The sequence below is a fragment of the Nerophis ophidion genome, linkage group LG24 (genome assembly GCF_033978795.1).
Source record: "Nerophis ophidion isolate RoL-2023_Sa linkage group LG24, RoL_Noph_v1.0, whole genome shotgun sequence".
NCBI lineage: Eukaryota > Metazoa > Chordata > Actinopteri > Syngnathiformes > Syngnathidae > Nerophis > Nerophis ophidion.
In genome coordinates, this window is record NC_084634.1 from 36,813,055 (window position 1) to 36,837,954 (window position 24,900).

General features: G+C 43.2%; 1 protein-coding gene across 6 annotated transcripts in view; it reads right to left on the reverse strand.

Annotated features, from left to right (window-relative positions):
• nhsl1b (NHS-like 1b) overlaps positions 1 to 24,900 on the reverse strand; it is a 285,255-nt gene that overhangs the window by 103,752 nt on the left and 156,603 nt on the right. Inside the window, exon 1 of one of the 6 annotated variants that reach the window (XM_061885712.1) lies at positions 15,152 to 16,105. The exons of the other annotated variants lie outside the window; for them this stretch is intronic. Within the exon in view, the coding sequence (XP_061741696.1) occupies positions 15,152 to 15,449 (298 nt within the window). The 5' untranslated portion in view covers positions 15,450 to 16,105. Of the gene's footprint in view, positions 1 to 15,151; positions 16,106 to 24,900 lie in introns of those variants that run through there. 6 annotated transcript variants of the gene reach the window in all.

Here is a 24,900-nt window from a genome sequence, read left to right on the forward strand (position 1 = left end):
CACGGGGGAAGACCCAGGACACGTTGGGAAGACTATGTCTCCCAGCTGGGAAGAGGGAAGTCTGGGCTTCCCTACTTAGGCTGCTGCCCCCGTGACCCGACCTCGGATAAGCATAAGAAGATGAATGGATGGACAAATGCTAGACAAGAAGAAACAACAGAAAACCCCAGAAATTGTCAGAATCAGCACAGTCCATGACTTAAAGATACATTTGGTAGTCCTGTCCTCTCACTTAGCCCACGTAAACATGATACTGCACATGCGAGTGTAATCCACACAGTTCTAATCCTACAAGATGGGTTCAAACATGTCTCGGCAGACTGGGAGACGGATGTGGATCTGCATGATCTATAAAACATGCATGCACAAATCCATTGTGTGACTGAGGGGGGGTGAGGGGGGGGGGTGTCAGTTAGCTGTGTTATTATATGCATTTCACAGATGTGCTAAAAGGAGGCTCCTGCCATGATAATCCGATACTGAATAAAGAACCTCAATCCACTCAAGCCCCTCCCTTCCTCGCCCCCCCGAATAAATCACTGGAATCAGTTTGTCTCTACATCCCCTCCCCTTTTGGTCCCAACTGAGCACTAATGCGGGATAGAGGAATTATTATTAGATAGGAACCCTCTTTGGGCACAAAGTGTCCTTCTAAGGAACACCCAGGGGGAAATAAAACTGCCCCCAACTTCAAGACCCCAAATGCCAAATTAAATTCCCTGTGACGCCTCATTTATCATTTCATCCTAGATAAAATGTGAAATAAGGATCTTAATTCAACGTTAAATCCATTTGGTCATTTGCAACATCTTGCAAAATTGACACTGAATATTTTTGTTGTCGTGCACTAATGTCATTTTTGTCATGCATTTAGAAAAGCTGGTTAACAGACGACCAACTTTCTGACCTGAGAGAGAAACCCTACAATTGCTGAGCTGTGTGGTGACGCCACCTGGTGGTGAAAATAAGGCAGGGCAGGCAAAACATGAACACAACTTTGTCATGCTTTTTTAAACACTAACTATACTTTTACATGTTTTAACGTTTTTTCTTGAAGGATTAGGCCATCGGAGAGAAAAAAAATGCCACAATGCAAAAAGTCAGTGTTCAAAAACAAGAAAAAAAATACAAAAATGAGGGGTATTTTATTTCAACTAAGCAAAATTATCTGCCAATAGAACAAGAGAATTGGGCTGGTCAAGACTTTCCAAAACAAGTAAAATTAGCCAACCTCAATGAACCCCAAAATAGCTTAAAATAAGTATATTCTCACTCATAACAAGTGCACTTTTCTTGGTATGTAAAAAAAGAGACCCTTTTGTTCAATATGTTGAAAAATGTTCTTAAATGAAGTAAATGCTAGTGCCATTATCTTGTCATAATGATATGCACTCAGCATCAGGATTTTTTTTTTTCATGCTTGAAGTAAGAAATTATTAGGTAGATGGATGGATAGATAGATAGATAGATAGATAGATAGATAGATAGATAGATAGATAGATAGATAGATAGATAGATAGATAGATCGGGGCGGTATAGCTCGGTTGGTAGAGTGGACGTGCCAGCAACTTGAGGGTTCCAGGTTCGATCCCGGCTTCCACCATCCTAGTCACTGCCGTTGTGTCCTTGGAAAGACACTTGACCCACCTGCTCCCAGTGCCACAACTTCGCTGGTTTAAATGTAACTTCGATATATTGGGTTTCACTATGTAAAAGCCCTTTGAGTCACTAGAGAAAAAGGGCTATACAAATATAATTCACTTTACAAGACAGACTGACAGGCAGACCAACAGATAGGCAGACCGACCGACAGACAGACGGACCGACAATGACGGACCGACAATGACGGACCGACAATGACCAACCGACAATGACTGACCAACAGACCGACCGACAATGACCAACCGACAATGACTGACCAACAGACCGACCGACAATGACCGACCGACCAACCGACAATGACCGACCGACAATGACAGACCAACAATGACCGACAGACCGACAATGACCGACCGACAATGACCGACCGACAATGACGGACCGACAGACCGACCAACAGACGGACCGACAAAGACCGACAGACCGACCGACTGACCGACAATGACCGACAGACCGACGATGACCGACCGACAGACCGACCAACAGACAGACCGACCAACTGACAATGACCGACTGACTGACTGACAATGACCAACCGACAGACCGACCGACAGACAGAATAACCAACTGACAATGACCGACCGAAAATGACGGACCGACCGACAGACCGACAATGACAGACCGACCAGACGGACCGACAATGACCGACAGACCGACCGACTGACTGACAATGACCGACCGACAGACAGACCGACCGACAATGACAGACCGACCGACAAACAGACCGACCAACTGACAATGACCGACCGACAATGACCGACCGACAATGACCAACCGACAATGACTGACCAACAGACCGACCGACAATGACCAACCGACAATGACTGACCAACAGACCGACCGACAATGACCGACCGACCAACCGACAATGACCGACCGACAATGACAGACCAACAATGACCGACAGACCGACAATGACGGACCGACAGACCGACCGACAGACGGACCGACAAAGACCGACAGACCGACCGACAATGACCGACAGACCGACCAACAGACAGACCGACCAACTGACAATGACCGACTGACTGACTGACAATGACCAACCGACAGACCGACCGACAGACAGAATGACCAACTGACAATGACGGACCGACAATGACGGACCGACCGACAGGCCGACAATGACAGACCGACCAGACGGACCGACAATGACCGACAGACCGACCGACTGACTGACAATGACCGACCGACAGACAGACCGACCGACAATGACAGACCGACCGACAAACAGACCGACCAACTGACAATGACCGACCGACAATGACAGACCGACCGACAGACCGACCGACAATGACCGACAAACGGACCGACAATGACAGACCGACCAACAGACGGACCGACAATGACGGACAGACCGACCGACTGACTGACATTGACCGACCGACAGACAGACCGACAACGACCAACCGTCAATGACCGACCGACCGTCAATGACTGACCGACAATGACCGACAGACCGACCGATCGACCGACCGACCGACAGACCCACTGACTGACCGATAATGACCGACCGACAATGACCGACAGACCCACTGACTGACCGATAATGACCGACCGACAATGACCGACAGACCGACCGACCGACAATGACCAACCGTCAATGACCGACCGTCAATGACTGACCGACAATGACCGACCAACAGACTGACAAACCGACCGACAGACAGACCGACAGACAGACCGACAGACAGACGACCGACAGACAGACCGACCGACTGACAGACCCGACCGACTGACAGACCGACAACGACCAACCGTCAATGAGCCGACCGACCGTCAATTACTGACCGACAATGACCGACAGACCGATCCGATCGATCCGAGCCGACCGACAGACCCACTGACTGACCGATAATGACCGACCGACAATGACCGACAGACAGACCGACCGACAGACCCACTGACAGACCGACAATGACCGACCGTCAATGACCGACCGACAATGACCGACAGACCCACTGACTGACCGATAATGACCGACCGACAATGACCGACCGACCGACAATGACCAACCGTCAATGACCGACCGTCAATGACTGACCGGACAATGACCGACCGACAATGACCGACAGACAGACCGACCGACAGACCCACTGACAGACCGACAATGACCGACCGTCAATGACCGACCGACCGACAATGACCGACAGACCCACTGACTGACCGATAATGACCGACCGACAATGACCGACAGACAGACCGACCGACAGACCCACTGACAGACCGACAATGACCGACCGTCAATGACCGACCGACAATGACCGACAGACCCACTGACTGACCGATAATGACCGACCGACAATGACCGACCGACCGACAATGACCAACCGTCAATGACCGACCGTCAATGACTGACCGACAATGACCGACCGACAATGACCGACAGACAGACCGACCGACAGACCCACTGACAGACCGACAATGACCGACCGTCAATGACCGACCGACAATGACCGACAGACCCACTGACTGACCGATAATGACCGACCGACAATGACCGACAGACCGACCGACCGACAATGACCAACCGTCAATGACCGACCGTCAATGACTGACCGACAATGACCGACCAACAGACTGACAAACCGACCGACAGACAGACCGACAGACAGACCGACAGGCAGACCGACCGACAGACCGACCGACAGACCGACCGTACTTTATTGATTCCTTCAGGAGAGTTCCCTCAGGAAAAAATAATAATTCCAACAGCAGTGTACGGAGTTGAGATCGAATTTAAAAAGTAAAAAGTAAATAATGGGGGTATAAATGGAAACAAAATAGAAAAATATTACAATAAGAATTAAATTCAAAACCAACCATGGAATAAAAATAAGAGTAAAAAAGGAATATAACAAGAGAAACTAGGCAGTAGTGACCATGTATGAAAAAGTATTGCACTGTTATTGTTTTTATTTATTTATTTATTTATGTTATTACTTTAAAAAGTAGTTTTATACTTGTGTTGATGACACAGCTTTGCAACACTTGATATTCTTGTTTCAAGCATGTTTTACTCAATATAGGTCATCACATCTCAGCAACAAGCTGTAATATCTTACTGACATCATTAGGACCAAAACACTTAAAACAAGTAAAACAATCTAACATAAAATCTGCTTAGTGAGAAGAATTATCTTATCAGACAGAAAATAAGCAAATATCAGCCCTATTTGAGATATTTCATCTTACTTAGATTTCAGTTTTTGCAGTTCATGGAGAAGATGACTCATCAACACAAAAATTTAGAGAGCCTCTTGCAATCACTTTCCCTCTTCTCTTTCTTTTGTTCCCTTTTTCAATAGAATTTTGGAGAGGCTTAAAGGAACCTCTGGCTGACTGGGACCTTTAAGGAGTGTTCAGCCTAAGCACAGGCAGGATGGACTACAGGATAGTAAAATGGTAAAAAGGTTACACAAACCCCTTTTCCATATGAGTTGGGAAATTGTGTTAGATGTAAATATAAACAGAATACAATGATTTGCAAATCCTTTTCAACCCATATTCAGTTGAATATGCTACAAAGACAACATATTTGATGTTCAAACAAAATTTGTTGTTTTTTTGCAAATAATCATTAACTTTAGAATTTGACGCCAGCAACACTTGACAAAGAAGTTGGGAAAGGTGGAAATAAATACTGATAAAGTTGAGGAATGCTCATCAAACACTTATTTGGAACATCCCACAGGTGTGCAGGCTAATTGGGAACAGCTGGGTGCCATGATTGGGTATAAAAACAGCTTCCCAAAAAATGCTCAGTCTTTCACAAGAAAGGATGGGGCGAGGTACACCCCTTTGTCCACAACTGCGTGAGCAAATAGTCAAACAGTTTAAGAACAACCTTTCTCAAAGTGCAATTGCAAGAAATGTAGTGATTTCAACATCTACGCTCCATAATATCATCAAAAGGTTCAGAGAATCTGGAGAAATCACTCCACGTAAGCGGCATGGCCGGAAACCAACATTAAACAACTGTGACCTTCGATCCCTCAGACGGCAGTGTATCAAAAACCGACATCGACCTCTGAAGGATATCAAAATATGGGCTCAGGAACACTTCAGAAAACCACTGTCACTAAATACAGTTCGTCGCTACATCTGTAAGTGCAAGTTAAAGCTCTACTATGCAAAGCGAAAGGCCATTTATCAACAACATCCAGAAACGCTGCCGGCTTCTCTGGGCCCGAGATCATCTAAGGTGGACTGATGCAAAGTGGAAAAGTGTTCTGTGGTCTGACGAGTCCATATTTCAAATTGTTTTTTGGAAATATTCGACATCGTGTCATCCGGCCCAAAAGGGAAGCGAACCATCCAGACTGTTATCGACGCAAAGTTGAAAAGCCAGCATCTGTGATGGTATGGGGGTGCATTAGTGGCCAAAGCATGGGTAACTTACACATCTGTGAAGGCACCATTAATGCTGAAAGGTACATACAGGTTTTGGACTATCTGCCATCTAAGCGCTGTCTTTTTCACGGACGCCCCTGCTTATTTCAGCAAGACAATGCCAAGCCACATTCAGCACGTGTTACAACAGCGTGGCTTCGTAAAAACAGAGTGCGGGTAATTTCCTGGCCCGCCTGCAGTCCAGACCTGTCTCCCATTAAAAATGTGTGGCGCATTATGAAGCGTAAAATACGACAGCGGAGACCCCGGACTGTTGAACGACTGAAGCTCTACATAAAACAAGAATGGGAAAGAATTCCACTTTCAAAGCTTCAACAATTAGTTTCCTCAGTTCCCAAACATTTATTGAGTGTTGTTAAAAGAAAAGGTGATGTAACAAAGTGGTGAACATGCCCTTTCCCAACTACTTTGGCACGTGTTGCAGCCATGAAATTCCAAGTTAATTAATATTTTGAAAAAAAAAAAAAATACAAGTTTCTGAGTTTGAACACCAAATATGTTGTCTTTATAGCATATTCAACTGAATATGGGTTGAAAAGGATTCACAAATCATTGTATTCCGTTTATATTTACATCTAACACAATTTCCCAACTCATATGGAAACGGGGCTTTTAAATAAACATCGACTGATTGATGATTAATTGATGGGCCAAACGCAGAGAGTAATTTCACCACATGTGTGAGACTATCAGTGGCACTTTAACTTGAACAAGTGAGCCACGCCATCTGCCTTGCGAAGCTAAAACTTAAAGGATTTGACAGAAGGGCCCCACCCCTTAATTGGACTCAACACAGGGAACCTCACCAGGACCGGAAACGGATGACAGGTTGATAGCTCTTTTTCCTTTAATACCAGTATCCAACATTTAGAAGTCAGAAATAACGAAATTGATCACGAGTCCCCTTTAAACATGGTCTAAAATGTTGAGGAGTCAACCATTACCCAGCCATCCCAAGAGAGAACGTCGAACAATTCGATTACCTCCCAATATTTGTCAAAGACGGGTGAGTTTGTTTGATGGAGCAGTTCAGTCACTAGCTATTAAGCTTTAACGAGCTGAGAGACGAGCCTGTCTGTCTGCTAGAACCACAGCTTGCCATCAAGCACCAATTACTGTTCACCTCCATTACCTCTGTCCAGCGCAGCTGTTACAACATGCACAAATACAGCAAACAAGGTCCCGATTGCGGCTCAAAATAATCCAACGGACGAGACTAAGGGAACCTATTTTTGTCATGACTTGGACTTTGCTGCAGTTTGTTTTCCCCTGGTGCAAAGCGACCGAACCGGACACGACGTGAAGGTAATGACATCTTTTAAGTAATCAATTAAAAAGTGAAAACAAAAGGCGCTCACAGCAGAGGTACAAAAACTTGCTAAGAAAACAGAAGCTATTACTATAATTTAAACTATTGACATGAAAACATGAACTAAAAAACTTGAATAAACAAGAAAAGAGTAGCATGAACTATGACCTGGACAGAGTACTCAGAGTGTCAAGAGTGTAGAGCATGAATGTGATGTCGCCAGGCTGACTGCCTGGCAACTACAGGCTTAAATAGTGGTGACATGATTAAAAACAGGTGCGTGACATGAGGACAGGTGAAAACTAATGGGTTGTCATGGAAACAAAACAGGGAGTGAAAAATCAGGAACTGACAAAATCGAAAAACCAAACAGAACATAGCCAAACTAAACATGATCACCAAGACATGACAATTTTACAGCTGAGTTAACACCACTAAAGCCATGACTCCCCCATTCCCCGAACTGAGTGACCGTGCAAGTCTGTGGAATCTTCTCTCGGCTCCATTTTTCCTCAGACCAACAACTGGAGGGGGGTTCTGTCACATTTAGGACTATGGGCTTGATTTTCTAAAGATCCAAATACCACATGGTCAACTGCTTGTGCAATATTTAAAATAGCGTGTACTAGTGTTGGCTTTGTTTTTAACAGAACAATCATAGAGTACATTAAACATATGTTTATTATTGCAAGTTTGTCCTTAAATAAAATAGTGAACTTTCTCTTTTAACATGTTATATCTACACTTCTCTTCAAATGTAATAATCACTTATTCTTCTCTTCTTTGATACCTTACATTAGTTTTGGATAATACCACACATTTAGGTATTGATCCGATACCAAGTAGTTACAGGATCATATAATAAAATATAATACCTAATTAACCAATAATAATAGGGTTAAAAAGTACTGATATAAAGGGTAGGTGTCGGGCTATTTTCTGTTTTAACATGTTCTATCTACACTTCTGTTAAAATGTAATAATCACTTATTCTTCTCTTCTTTGATACTTTACATTAGTTTGCATGATACAACGAATTTAGGTATCAATCCAATACCAAGTCATTACAGGATAATACATTGGTCATAGTAGAAAAGGTGTCCAGGGACATATTTCCTGAGTTTTATAAACATAATATATTATTTTATTGCAAGTTTGTCCTTAAATAAAATAGTGAATATACCAGACAACTTGTTTTTTAGTGGGAAGTAAACAAACAAAGGCTCCTAATTAGTCTGCTGACATATGCAGTAACATATCATTTACCATTCTATTATTTTGTCAACAATTTAAAGGACAAGCGGTATAAAATGAATTATTAATCTACTTGTTCATTTATTGTTAATATCTGCTTACTTTCTCTTTTAACATGTTCTATCTGCACTTTTGTTAAAATGTAATAATCACTTATTATTCTGTTGTTTGATACTTTACATTAGTTTTGGATGATACCACAAATGTAAGTATCAATCCGATATCAAGTTGTTACAGGATCATACATTGGTCATATTCAAAGTCCTCAATCGTCATATCTTATCTATCTTTGTTGTTGTTGTTTTTTATCCAATTTGATTTTATTGTTTTGATTTTGTACGGTGTCCTTGAGTGCCCAGAAAGGCGCCTTATAAGTAAAATTGATGATTATTATTATTATTTTAACATACATTTAGGTTCCCTCCGGGTACTCCGGCTTCCTCCCACTTCCAAAGACATGCACCTGGGGATAGGTTGATTGGCAACACTAAATTGGCCCTAGTGTGTGAATGTTGTCTGTCTATCTGTGTTGGCCCTGCGATGAGGTGGCGACTTGTCCAGGGTGTACCCCGCCTTCCGCCCGATTGTAGCTGAGATAGGCGCCAGCGCCCCCCCGCGACCCCGAAAGGGAATAAGCGGTAGAAAATGGATGGATGGATGGCATTTTAAAAAAATGAAAGAAGACGTGATGCCAAAAAAAATAATCGATGCAATCAGAGTAGTATCGCCACTAATGTCGTTTGTTTACATTGTGACGCCGGTCAGCTACGGTGTGTAGTGAAGCATGTTCAGCTATTCCTTGTCCTGCAGTGATATTGCTACTTGTAAGAAACTTACTTTATTTGTCGCCATGGCGACAAGGGTTAGTGATTTAGAAGTAACTAAAACACTGCCGACTGGGGCTGGACATGTCTTAAAGCACATCTTCCTGAGGGCGTTTCAGTGTTATAACTTCACCTTTATCTTTACTTTTTAAGCCAAAATGCGTCCGTTTTCCCTTTTTCTGTCTACACACTGTGTCTGCGTGTAAGTGATTGTGCGCTGCCGAACATGCTGTGGTGTGAGTGGTAATACGAGAGAAAGAAGGTGCGAATCTGATAACAAATGAAGGAAGAATTAATTCTCAAAAAAAAAAACAGCAGGTGGTCCATTGTCTGGCAGTGGTTTGGCTTCAAACAGAAAGATGTCGAACAGACAATCGTAATTTGTCAAGTGTGGGCAAAAGCGTTGCTACAAAAAGTAGAATTACTGTGTGGAGAGGCGGAGCCAACGGGCCGACGCTGCCCTGCCCAAGATGGCGGCAAGGAGGCGGAGGATGTGGGTGGAGCGTAGAGGCGGGGCTTGCTGGGAGCAATGCCTCCACAATCTAAATCAGGTGCGTGGCACACACACCTGCACACAATTAACTCATATCCTCCTGCTGTATAAAACGGGACAAGGAGGAGAGATCAGAGAAGGAGTTGGAGTCTCCGAAGCAGATGCAATGCGTGAAGAGCAAGAGCGACAGAAAGCAGACGACGACAACAACGACGGCGGCTGAAAAGCGACCGGCCAACGAGCAGTGGGAGGAAGGAGCTGAAAAGCGATCCAAATTGTAGCCAAGCTTTATTGCAAAATAAAGAAGTCAAACCTGCTAAAGAGATGCCTTCCTTGGAGGTCTGCTGAACCCGAGCGACGACAGTAAGAGACTGTCACATACTGCTAATAGTAGCATCATGTAAAAGTCACCTTCTAGAGAATGAAGAGTGCTTGAAACTCCGCATGTCAACATCTCTGGCCGGTGCCACACCCACAAAATGCAAAAGCAACCATTTCCACATCACACCGTATAAAAAAAATAGTCAACGACAAAAGTGTCATGTCTTGTGATCATGTTTTATTTAGTTATGTTCTGTTACTTCAAGACTCCATTAGTACCTGTTTTTTCACCCCCTTGTTTTGTCACCATGGCGACCCATTAGTTTCACCTGTCTCACGTGTTGGACTCACGCATCTGTTTTTAATCACAGAGACTATTTAAGCCTGTCATTTTTTTTTGGGTCGTTACTGTCATAACTATGACTATGGTGCAGTTTCCTGCCTAAATTTTTTTACCGAGATGCAAAAGAACTGGATTGGACATGGCGTGAAGGTAAATACATGATAAAAAGTGAAAACTATTCACCATAGTCCTAGTTGCGACAGTAACGACCAACAGAAAATGACAGGCTTAAATAGTCATTGTGATTAAAAACAGGTGCGTGAGTCCAACACGTCAGACAGGTGAAACTAATGGGTCGCCATGGTGACAAAACGAGGGAGTGAAAAAACAGGAACTAATGGAGTCTTGAAGTAGCTGAACAGAAATAAACAAAACATGATCACAAGACATGACAAAAAGAAGATAACGTCCGCAGGAACCTACCACATAGCGAAGGACGAACACTATTTGATTTCCTATTTTACAGCTCATTTTTATTTGACAATTATTGAAATAGTGCACTTTATTTGTTTTAAACTATTGTAGTGGCGTTCTGTACAAAAAGTGGACTTTAAGTGAGTGTTGTTTTTTTTTATATATGTCATCTTAGTGACATCATGCACAAAAGTGCACTTGTTTTAAAATGTCTCTGACAATCTTGCACTTTCTGTTTTGGAAATGACATGAATGTTTGTGCCACTGCTTAATAACTGTTTAATAAATACACTTTTAGTGGTGATTTCCCTCTCTGCATGAAAGTTTAAAAGTAGCATATATGAATGCAGTATGAAGAAGAATGTTTTAATGTAGACACATAGAATCATCATACTGCTGTGATTATATGCATCAAGTGTTCATTCAAGGCTAAGGCAAAATATCCAGATATATATGGTGTATCGTGACATGGCCTAAAAATATCGAGATATTAAAAAAATCAAGTTTGCATGTGTTTTAGTAAACGCACACGTTTAGTAAATCAGGCCCAATGTGTAAACTTGTGTACTAATACACATTTGTTGTAAAGGGTGACAAAACTACTGTATTTCCTCAAATTTCCACCGGGGCACTAATGGATTAAAAACCTCTTCTCACTCCGGCGCTTACCAAAGGCATGCGGTAAATTGAGTCCTGCGCTTATAAATTTGAGTGTGATGTAAGGATACCATCATGAAAAGCGCATTTAATAAAAATATGTTTTATTATGGTCTTACCTTTACTTATAAATAAAGTCCATGCGCAGCTCCTTCTGATCAAAAGCATCGATAACTTGTTTATAGAAGTCTTCCTTATCTTTCTTCAGTTTTAAAAGTCTCTCTGTCTCGATGGAGATCTTCCTTTATTACCTCCTGCTGCGATTGAAAGTCCAGTTTTGAAAACTGTTTTATTTTAGATATGTAATCCTCCATGTTAAAAGTGCAAGCGAGAGGGAAAAAAATAAACGATCGCTGCTCACTCTTGCTGCTTGTTGTCACTTCTTCTGTGGCCGAGTAGTCGCAAGAAGGATCACTAGCGCCCTCTACCACCAGGAGGCGGGAGTCAATTAATGGCTCATATTTGTTAAAGTTAAAGTACCAATGATTGTCACACACATACTAGGTGTGGCGAAATTATTCTCTGCATTTGACCCATCACCCTTGATCACCCCCTGGGAGGTGAGGGGAGCAGTGGGCAGCAGCGGTGCCGCGCCCGGGAGTCATTTATGGTGATTTATCCCCCAATTCCAACCCTTAATGCTGAGTGCCAAGCAGGGAGGTAATGGCTCCCATTTTTTATAGTTTTTGGTATGACTCCGCCGGGATTTGAACTCACGACCTATCGATCTTAGGGCGGAGAGTCTAACCATTAGGCCACTGAGTAGGATAAATTGACTCATATTTGACACACGCAGCTACGGTATATTAATAAACCATAGCTGCTTACTGTTCTTTTTAGCATATTCAATAACTTGGACCTTAAATCCTACTGAATAGCTCTTAATCTTCTTCCCTTTATGCGATTTCAAATGATTGAAATCAGCCTCCTCCATTTTGAAAATGATGACAGGTGAAGTGTCACTTGCGACGTGACGAGTTTGACCCGGTGGAAATTCTAGACATGCGCTAATAAAAATAATATTTTGCGAAACGAGTTTGACCCGGCATTAATCCTGAGCCGGCAGTAATACAAAGCATGCGCTAATTATTTTGCGAAACGAGTTTGACCCGGCAGTAATTCTAGGCAGGCGCATACTATATACCCGGCGGCAATTCAAGGAAATACGGTAGTTAACTTCAGAGTGCTCCACTGACTGATGTCACAGTTCTCAGAACTAGACAAAGAGCTTTTAGTCAATTGCAAATGAAGGATTAGGCGAGTTCCTTAATTGGCTAAGAAAATCCCCTTTAAAGTTGAGGTGAGGGGAGACAAACTGAAAACTGCACCAAACCAAGACGCGTTTATTCGCCTCCAACTGATTTCGAATCAGTTACATTTGCTTTTCTTTAGTTACTTTACAAGGCCCCTCAGGTGCCTGTCCCCAGGGGGCAATTGGCACCGATTGGTCGGTAGCTTCCCTCTAAAGGATTATCTGGTCCAACACCTGCTCCACCCTTTAGGCTGAATGGAAGAAAAGTGTGTCACACTTCCCATCTAGAAGAACCACAGCCTATGTGAGGTTTGCATGAAATACTTTGATTGGGGCTGGTTTGGAAAGCATCTGTTCAGCGGTGCATGATGACAACCACAAAGCCACTGTCATGCTTGCTTTGACCCAAAGAGCTCAGACAATACTGTACTCACGGCATGACATCTTGAGCTGTCATGACACGTTAGTCAAAGCGGGTGAGAGGATGAAACATGCACTTAACGCATAGAATTGTTCCCATTTTGGACATTACCATGGACTTGGGAAGGGGAAACTCAAACGTAAATAGAATCATTAGGTCGGAATACTAAATATCCCTCTCCCTGTGTTGTCCTTTGTAGGTTAAAGTGGGTCACCTGATCATCCTGTCATGCAGTCATCCAACTTGAAGCCCATCACCTCCAGCTGGAAGCTTTTGTATCTGGTTCCCAAGGGTGGTCCCACGGGTGAGCATCCCCAAATTATGTGGGTTAACTATTCTCTCGGAGAAAAAAACGACTCATTGACCATACTGACTGACAAAGTCACTATAGATCCACAATCTTTTAAATTGACAAACCCCGTTTCCATATGAGTTGGGAAATTGTGTTAGATGTAAATATAAACAGAATACAATGATTTGCAAATACTTTTCAACCCATATTCAGTCGAATGCACTACAAAGAAAACATATTTGATGTTCAAACTCATACACTTCATTTTTTTGTTGGAAATAATAACTTACATGCCAAAGTAGTTGGGAAAGGGCATGTTCACCACTGTGTTACATCACCTTTTCTTTTAACAACAGTCAATAAAAGTTTGGGAACTGAGGAAACTAATTGTTGAAGCTTCGAAAGTGAAATTCTTTCCCATTCTTGTTTTATGTAGAGCTTCAGGCGTTCAACAGTCCGGGGTCTCCGCTGTCGTATTTTAAGCTTCATAATGCGCCACACATTTTTGATGGGAGACAGGTCTGGAGTGCAGGCGGGCCAGAAAAGTACCTGCACTCTTTTTTTTACGAACACATGCTGAATGTGGCTGGGTATTGTCTTGCTGAAATAAGCAGGCACGTCTGTGAAAAAGACGGCGCTTAGATGGCAGCATATGTTGTTCCAAAACCGGTATGTACCTTTCAGCATTAATGGTGCCTTCACAGATGTGTAAGTTACCCATGCCTTGGGCACTAATGCACCCCCATACCATCACAGATGCTAGCTTTTGAACTTTGTGTCGATAACAGTCTGGATGGTTCGCTTCCCCTTTGGTCCTGGTGAGACGATGTCGAAAATTTACAAAAAGAATTTGAAATGTAGACTCGTCAGACCACAGAACACTTTTCCACTTTGCATAAGTCCATTTTAGATGATCTCGGGCCCAGAGAAGCCTGCAGCGTTTCTGGATGTTGTTGATAAATGGCTTTCGCAATGCATAGTTTATCAGTTTGAACATCAAATATGCTGTGGTTGTTGAAAAGGATTTGCAAATCATTGTATTCCGTTTATATGTACATCTAACACAATTTCCCAACTCATATGGAAACGGGGTTTGTACTGTTAGTACAAAGGTCATTCGATAACAAACCCCACATCACCTGTTTCCTGAGGACACTCCGGTTCGTTCTTAAGGGACCGCGCCAACAGAGTCAGAGGTCACAAAACAAATCTGAGTCGACACACTCAGAGCAGACAGACGGCATGGATCATTCAATTACAAGGGGGATGGAAATCAGTTAATGGGAAGCGACAAAGACCAGCTTGAGAAGAGCTCAAAGCGCCACCGTGATGGACATAATGTGCAGAAAAAGTAGTACGTTCAGCTGAAGAAATCACAATCACATGGAGTGTTTGTGCCCCAAAGAAAGCTTATGACTTTAACGTCTACTGTCCCTAGAACTACCGTCAAAAGTTAGTAGTATAGTGCTATTTAACGACCTTAGCTCTAAAAACTTTACCTTTGTTGTCCTGGAAGGTTTGACTCTTTCTTGAGGGGCTTTTAGCGAGAGGACCGTGCAGAGGTTTAGGGGTCCAGAGAGAATCCCTTTTCTGGTGGATCTTTGACATGGACAACAGACGTTTGCGGAGGCAACCCTCGGTCCTAGGCGGCCTGACGCTGGGGCAGACCTCCGATTGGAGGCTGTTTCCCATCTTGTCGGGGGACTGGAAGGAGACTGGAGGAGGGTCCTCATAGCAGGCCCGGTGCCAGCAACTGACCACCGGCCTCGAGGAGAGGCAGTGCACATATGTGATCATCCTTGAGCTAAGACCTTAACACCAATCAGCTACCCACCTCTCCCGGGCTCTGCAGACCCCCCCAACTCTTTCTTCTTGACCAACCCTCTCTCTCTAGAGCCTCCACTTGAGGTGGTGGGATGAAGGGTGAAGAGTGTGAGCCTGAGGGAGGCTGGAGGTTTTTGCAACCCACAGGGGACCCCAATCCCCTCTCCAACTGGGTCTCCTCCCCTCCTACAGTTTTTGTCTTTCCTCTTCCTCTCTCAGGGGATCCTAATGATTTGCATTGGTTTGCTCGACAAAGGAAGGCTGGAGTTTGAAAGCTATAACAGATATTCACTCATTCACCACAACTATTTTAGGCTTTCAAACAAAAACAAAATGCTGACGAGCTTTTGGAGTCCTAAAAATAACCACAAAAATGAGGTACTAAGTAAATAGCCACACCCATGAGCCATGTCTCTAGCAATGACTTCAAGAACAATGTACACAAAAAGTCAGTAAAAACGTTGGCTTAGGGTCTCAAAAAAGAATTTCGAGCCAAGTGTGAAACAAGTCAGCGTCTGCCATCCTCCGTCTCGATCCATTTAGGTCTTGGTTGACCAGTGGTCCCCTTACAGCACTACAGTACTGCTCTCATTCTCAACACTGCTGCTCCAATCTGTAAACCCAGATTATCTCGCCTCAAGCCCTCAGTCAACAAAGAAGGACACCATACTGCTGGTAATTAACCACTTCATGGTTGGTGCTCAAGTGTGGTTCGAAACTGGCTTGCTAGATTATGCACTCGGCAGACACAAACTGGTGTGTCATGACCAAATCAAGTCACGGCCAAATACCTAACGTCTGCATTCGTTTACCGTGACGTAAAATGACTGTTGTTACTAAACACATGCGTTCTGTTTTGGGTATGATGCCATACCCAAAACAATGACTAAGTGGACAAAACAAGCAAGCCTTCCCTACTAGGGGTGAGCACCGAAACCTGGTTCTACAAACATCGTTTCCATATGAGTTGGGAAATTGTGTTAGATGTAAATATAAACAGAATACAATGATTTGCAAATCCTTTTCAACCCATATTCAGTTGAATATGCTACAAAGACAACATATTTGATGTTGAAACTGATAGAAAATTTTTTTTTTTGCAAATAATCATTAACTTTAGAAATTGATGCTGATAAAGTTGAGGAATGCTCATCCAACACTTATTTGAAACATCCCACATGTGTGCAGGCTAATTGGGAACAGGTGGGTGCCATGATTGGGTATAAAAACAGCTTCCCAAAAAATGCTCAGTCTTTCACAAGAAAGGATGGGGCGAGGTACACCCCTTTGTCCACAACTGCGTGAGCAAATAGTCAAACAGTTTAAGAACAATGTTTCTCAAAGTGCAACTGCCAGAAATTTAGGGATTTCAACATCTACGGTCCATAATATCATCAAAAGGTTCAGAGAATCTGGAGAAATCACTCCACGTAAGCGGCATGGCCGGAAACCAACATTGAATGACCGTGACCTTCCCTCTGTATCAAAAACCGACATCAATCTTTAAAGGATATCACCGCATGGGCTCAGGAACACTTCAGAAAACCACTGTCACTAAATACTGTTGGTCGCTACATCTCTAAGTGTAAGTTAAAGCTCTATTATGCAAAGCGAAAGCCATTTATCAACAACATCCAGAATCGCCGCCGGCTTCTCTGGGCCCGAGATCATCTAAGATGAACTGATGCAGAGTGGAAAAGTGTTTTGTGGTCTGACGAGTCCACATTTCAAATTGTTTTTGGAAATATTCGAAATGTCATCCGGACCAAAGGGGAAGCGAACCATCCAGACTGTTATCGACGCAAAGTTCAAAAGCCAGCATCTGTGATGGTATGGGGGCGCAGTAGTGCCCAAGGCATGGGTAACTTACACATCTGTGAAGGCACCATTAATGCTGAAAGGTACATACAGGTTTTGGAACAACATATGCTGCCATCAAAGCACCGTCTTTTTCATGGACGCCCCTGCTTATTTCAGCAAGAAAATGTCAAGCCACATTCAGCACGTGTTACAACAGCGTGGCTCCGTGAAAAAAAAGAGTGTGGGTACTTTCCTGGCCCGCCTGCAGTCCAGACCTGTCTCCCATGGAAAATGTGTGGCGCATTATGAAGCGTAAAATACGACAGCGGAGACCCCGGACTGTTGAACCACTAAAGCTCTACATAAAACAAGAATGGGAAAGAATTCCACTTTCGAAGTTTCAACAATTACTTTCCTCAGTTCTCAAACGTTTAATGAGTGTTGTTAAAAGAAAAGGTGATGTAACACAGTGGTGAACATGCCCTTTCCCAACTACTTTGGCACGTGTTGCAGCCATGAAATTCAAAGTTAATTATTATTTGCAAAAAAAAATTAAAGTTTATGAGTTTGAACATCAAATATCTTGTCTTTGTAGTGCATTCAACTGAATATGGGTTGAAAAGGATTTGCAAATCATTGTATTCCGTTTATATTTACATCTAACACAATTTCCCAACTCATATGGAAACGGGGTTTGTACATAAGAGTAACTAAATCCAAACTCAACCACCTGCACCGGCGGTGAAATTGAGCCAGTAATATTCTTGTTAGTAATGTAGTGTCCTGACAGGATCTCTTTTTAAAGGTAACACACCAACAACAGCCCTGGTAACACTGCCAGCCATAGCCAGTAGTTACAACAACACAGCACTTCCTCATTCTGCACCAATGACAGTGGCAGCGAGGGATGTTGCATTCAGGAACACCCGAAATTGTGAGCGTCAAACGTTACAACTCAAGTAAGTTGTTTTTTTATGTTCTGTATTGTAGCTAAAAACTTTTGATTGCTATATAGTTTATATCAACGACATTTTTCAATTACTAGTCAACTGAACTGGGATGTGAAAAAATTCCATACATTTTTTTATATATTTTTTTAACAAAAGATGACCTATTTTACATGTTTTAAGTGCTATTTTGGGCACCGTTTAAGCCCTGGCACTGTTTTTTAAATTACAGATTTGGTACTATATTGGTCAAAATATAAACAATATCCACCTCTACTTGGGGACGGTGTGGCGCGGTCGGGAGAGTGGCTGTGCAAGCAATCTGAGGGGTCCTGGTTCAATCCCCTCGTTTGACCAACTTCATCACATCCGTTGTGTCCCTTGAGCAGGACACTGCCAGAGTTAGTTGGTGACGAACCCCAAGATGCAGAGATTGAGGCAGGCATTGAATAAGAAAAAATATTCAATAAAGATACTAAAACAAGAACAAACCAAAGGGGTACAACAAAAAGCGCGCACAAGGCGGATAACAAACTAAGGGAGCTAGCATGGGAGCTAGAGAAATAACAAAGGGCCTTAACAGGGAAGCTAGCAAAAACAAAAAGGGTGTAGTGGCCATGGCGTAGTGGGTAGCGCGGCCGTGCCAGAAACCTGAGGGTTGCAGGTTTGCTTCCCACCTATTGACATCCCAAAAATCGCTGCCGTTGTGTCCTTGGGCAGGACACTTCACCCTTTGCCCCCAGTGCCGCTCACACTGGTGAATGAATGTTGAACTAATGATTGGTGAGGGTCGGAGGGGCCGTAGGCGCAAACTGGTAGCCACGCTTCCGCCAGTCTACCCCAGGGCAGCTGTGGCTACAGATGTAGCTTACCACCACCAGGTGTGAATGAATGATGGGTTCCCACTTCTCTCTGAGCACTTTGAGTATCTAACAATAGAAAAGCGCAATATAAATCTATTCCATTATTATTATTGGTGTGGAAGCTAGCGGGTAGCGAGCAGGAAAACAGAAGTCGTAAACTGTAGTACAAAACAAACTGGAAGCAGAGAACAAAGAACAGTAAGCTACAAAAATCTAGCGGATATAGCTTACCGCTACGCTGCAAATACAAGAAAAGGCACGACACGACAGGAGCTACAAGAGCGACATCGACAAGACAATAGTCCAGCAACTGACTGGAGGACAAAAACAGACTGAAATAGACGCGGGCTGATTGAGACCAGGTGTGGCAGGGGGCCAATCAGCCACAGCTGAGGAGAAACAGCGGACAGGGAAAAAAAAAAACGGAAACAGACAAAATAAGAGCGCTGACAGGAACTAAAAACAGGAAATACTAAACACACACAGAGGAAAAACTAAAACACAAACAAACTGTCAGTGGCAAGCCTGACAGACACCTCAACCTTAAAGATAAAGAACCAATGATTGTCACACACACACTAGGTACGGCGAAATTATTCTTTGCATTTGACCCATCACCCTTGATCCCCCCCTGGGAGGTGAGGGGAGCAGTGAGCAGCAGCGGTTGCTGTGCCCGGGAATCGTTTTTGGTGTTTTAACTCCCAATTCCAACCCTTGATGCTGAGTGCCAAGCAGGAAGATAAAGGGTCCCATTTTTATAGTCTTTGGTATGACTCGGCCGGGGATTGAACTCACAACCTTGCTCCTGATGGGTCGTGGTTATCGCCTTGCATGGCAGCTCCCATCATCAATGTGTGAAAGTGGGTGTGAATGGGTGAATGTGGAAAAAGTGTCAAAGCACTTTGAGTACCTTAAAGGCAGAAATGCCTTGGATTCGAACTGTGTGTCTCGCTCCCTTGGACTCCCCCTGGATCTCGACTGCCTTCCCTGATCTCCACCTCCTCACATGGACACGGACTCTGACATCTCTCTCTCGCCCTGGATCTTTCGCCTCTCGCTCAACACTGCCGGAAGACTCCGGCTTATTAGTGATTCCTAGAGCCCAAAAAAAGTCTGCGGGCTATAGAGCGTTTTCCGTTCGGGCTCCAGTACTCTGGAATGCCCTCCCGGTAACAGTTCGAGATGCTACCTCAGTAGAAGCATTTAAGTCTCACCTTAAAACTCATCTGTATACTCTAGCCTTTAAATAGACCTCCTTTTTAGACCAGTTGATCTGCCGCTTCTTTTCTTTCTCCTATGTCCCCCCCTCCCTTGTGGAGGGGGTCCGGCCCGATGACCATGGATGAAGTACTGGCTGTCCAGAGTCAAGACCCAGGATGGACCGCTCGTCGGGACCCAGGATGGACCGCTCGCCTGTGTATCGATTGGGGACATCTCTACGCTGCTGATCCGCCTCCGCTTGAGATGGTCTCCTGTGGACGGGACTCTCGCTGCTGTCTTGGATCCGCTTTGAACTGAACTCTCGCGGCTGTGTTGGAGCCACTATGGATTGAACTTTCACAGTATCATGTTAGACCCGCTCGACATCCATTGCTTTCGGTCCCCTAGAGGGGGGGGGTTGCCCACATCTGAGGTCCTCTCCAAGGTTTCTCATAGTCAGCATTGTCACTGGCGTCCCACTGGATGTGAATTCTCCCTGCCCACTGGGTGTGAGTTTTCCTTGCCCTTTTGTGGGTTCTTCCGAGGATGTTGTAGTCGTAATGATTTGTGCAGTCCTTTGAGACATTTGTGATTTGGGGCTATATAAATAAACATTGATTGATTGATTGAGATATATATATATATATATATATATATATAGGGGTTAGTGCATGTGCCTCACAATACGAAGGTCCTGAGTAGTCCTGAGTTCAATCCCGGGCTCACGATCTTTCTGTGTAGAGTTTGCATGTTCCCCCCGTGACTGTGTGGGTTTCCTCCGGGTACTCAGGCTTCCTCCCACCTCCAAAGACATGCACCTGGGGATAGGTTGATTGGCAACACTAAATTGGCCCCTAGTGTGTGAATGTGAGTGTGAATGTTGTCTGTCTATCTGTGTTGGCCCCGCGATGAGGTGGCGACTTGTCAAGGGTGTACCCCGCCTACTGCCCGAATGCAGCTGAGATAGGCTCCAGCGATCCCCCCACGACCCTAAAAGGGACAAGCGGTTAAAAAAGGATGGATGGATATATATTTATAGAGCCAAACTACACCCCCTTGTGGTCTGTGCCGTCTACTCCTCCTGTACATAACATGATTATTCTCATTATCAGTTCTTACGAATTCCAATCTCAACCAGTTTGGAGGTTAAACAGCATCCGGAAAAGGATTACGCTTGTTTCGTATTATAATTCATCGTGCGTGCGTGTGTGTGTGTGTAAGGTTGGTAGCGATCCAGTCAAAGCCTCAGCAGATAGCAAAGGGCTGAAGGAGCCATTAAACCACGTTTATCATTTCCACAGTGTGGAGTCAGCCAAGCTGATTACCAACGCCAAAACCACCACATGCACGCAAACGCTAACCATAATGGGCCAACCCCAGTCCGTAACCACGCGGGTCATCCAGTGCAACAACATCAGGAGAACATCAACAATGCATATTTGTGGCAAGGGGATGTTCACTCGCATGTCCCAAACTGATCCTGCGTGTTGGGGGGGGGGGGAGGGTGGGATGCGAGGTAGGACTAAAGCGGAAGGCTTTGGGGACTGAGGGACAATGGTAACCATGGCGACGCATAAATGCGAATGGAGCGAGAGGAGCACCTGCATGCTGTGTTTCAGTCTTCTCCACAGGGAGACTGCTATTGTGATCCTGAAAACTTCACCCCCCCACCCCCGTTCCAAAGTTTTAATTCAGTCCACTTTCCTGTAGCCTGAATAGAAACACTTCATGTAGAGGAGAAGATTCCTACAGTTTCAAGCCGATTTGAAAAGCTCCCACTCAACAGTGGACACACGCGATGCCTCACCGCCTTGTCAAGCTGTCACATCGGGTGTGGGAGCGTCCATCAACACCACGACCCACAAAGCCGGAGGGCACGCAGGAGGTCGGCATGAGGTCAAAAGGGTCACGTAGCGCACAGGTATGGAGGCTATGGCGCTCTCTCTCTCTCCCTGGAGTTCAAGTAGGTTAACGAGAGAGTTTGACGAGGGGGTTAAAAGGCGCAATGCGCACACCTGCACAGTCGAATGGCATCCAGTGTAAAAGCTACAGCCCCGATATGCTTATTATTGCATTCTTGCCAAGCCTCCCGAATTTTACGGGAGACTCCCGAATTTCAGTGCCTCTCCCGAAAATCTTCCAGGACAACCAGTCTCCCGAATTTCTCCTTATGGTCCACTTTTCCTCCATATAAACAGCGTGCCGGCCCACTCACGTAATATAATCTACGGCAGGGGTCACCAACGTAGTGCCCGCGGGCACCAGGTAGCCCGCAAGGACCAGATGAGTCGCCCGCTGGCCTGTTCCAAAAATAGGTCAAATAGCAGCACTTACCAGTGAGCTGCCTCTATTTTTTAAATTGTATTTATTTGCTAGCAAGCTGGTCCCGCTTTGCTCGACATTTTTAATTCTAAGAGAGACAAAACTCAAAAAGAATTTGAAAATCCAAGAAAATATTTTAAAGACTTGGTCTTCACTTGTTTAAATAAATTCATTTATTTTTTTACTTTGCTTCTTTTAATTTTCAAAAAGACAATTTTAGAGAAAAAATACAACCTTAAACATGATTTTAGGGTTTTTAAACACATATACCTTTTTACCTTTTAAATTCCTTCCTCTTCTTTCCTGACAATTTAAATCAATGTTCAACTAAATTCATTTTTTTTTTATTGTAAAGAATAATAAATACATTTTAATTTAATTCTTCATTTTAGCTTCTGTTATTTCGACAAATAATATTACTGAAATATTTCTTCAAACTTAGTATGATTGAAATTCAAAAAAATTATTCTGGCAAATCTAGAAAATCTGTAGAATCAAATTGAAATCTTATTTCAAAGTCTTTTGATTTTCTTTTAACATTTTTGTTCTGGAAAATCTAGAAGAAATAATGATTTGTCTTTGTTAGAAATATAACTTGGTCCAATTTGTTATATATTCTAACAAAGTGCAGATTGGATTTTAACCTATTTAAAACATGTCATCAAAATTCTAAAATAAATCTTAATCAGGAAAAATTACTAATGATGTTCCATAAATTCCTTTTTTATTTTTTTCAAAAAGGTTCGAATTAGCTAGTTTTTCTCTTCATTTTTTTCGGTTGAATTTTGAAATATAAAGAGTCGAAATTGAAGAACAACTATGTTTCAAAATTAAATTTTTAATTTTTTTCGTGTTTTCTCCACTTTAAAACCTTCCAATTAAGTGTTTTTTCCCATCATTTATTCTCTACAAAAATCCTTCTGTAAAGGGAAAAAAAATGTACGACGGAATGACGGACAGAATTTCAAATTTTTTCTATATAATATAGATTTATTTTTTAAAGGTAAATTGAGCAAATTGGCTATTTCTGGCCATTTATTTGTGTGTATCAAACTGGTAGCCCTTCGCATTAATCAGTACCCAAGAAGTAAATCTGGGTTTCAAAAAGATTGGTGACCCCTGAACTAGAGATTTAAAACTTGCATAATAATAAAAATTATAATACTGAATAATTACACAATTTAATTTTTTTTTTTTACCAAAACCCTTTGGGGTCCCCGGGATCATAACTGGGTGGAGGCCTAAATGTATATTTTTTATATATATATTGTATTGGTTTTTAAAATAAAAATTATGAAAATGACCCCCGCTTGCTCTGATTTTTCAGTGTGCGGCCCTCAGTGGAAAAAGTTTGGACACCCCTGCATTACATCATAATGGCAGCTCCACTTTCCATCTTAAAGGCCTACTGAAAGCCACTACTAGCGACCACACAGTCTGATAGTTTATATATCAATGATGAAATATTAACATTGCAACACATGCCAATACGGCCTTTTTAGTTTACTAAATTGCAATTTTAAATTTCCCGCGAGGTATCCTGTTGAAAACGTTGCGGAATGATGACGCGTGTTTGTGACGTCTCGGGTTTTAGCGTACATACTAGCCCAGCACCACTTACGGATAAAAGTAGTCTCTTTTCATCGCATGATTACACAGTATTTTGGACATCTGTGTTGCTGAATCTTTTGCAATTTGTTCAATTAATAATGGAGACGTCAAAGAAGAATGCTGTTGGTGTAAAGCGGTGGATTGCAGCTGCCTTTAGCACCGAAACACAGCTGGTGTTTCTTTATTTGTTGTGAAGCTTTAACACAGAGCGGTCAAGCGAACATGTTTCTCTATGTCAACCAGCAAGTTTTTGGATGGGAAAATTGTGATATTAAGTCGGCTCTTACCGGAGACTTCAGTGGATTACTGGACTTCCTCCTGCAGTTCAAAAAGGCAGCTGAGATCTTGGCTTCTCTCAGAAACACTGGCGTTCACCGCAGCCCTCCGACTTTCAGTTATGACTTTACAATCTACTAAAAAACTATTAAAACAATAAGCAGATAAGGGATCTTCCAGAATTATCCAAGTAAATGTGTCTAATTACATCTGAAACGCCACCTGGAGCCGTCGCCTTTTCTTTCTTGTACTTCACTCTAACTTTCCTCATTCACGAATCTTTGATCCTCGCTCAAATTAATGGGGAAATCGTCGCTTTCTCTGTCTGAATAGCTCTTGCTGCTGGAGGCTCACATTATAAACAATGTGAGGGTGTGAAGAGCTGTAGGTGGGAAGCGGTGTATT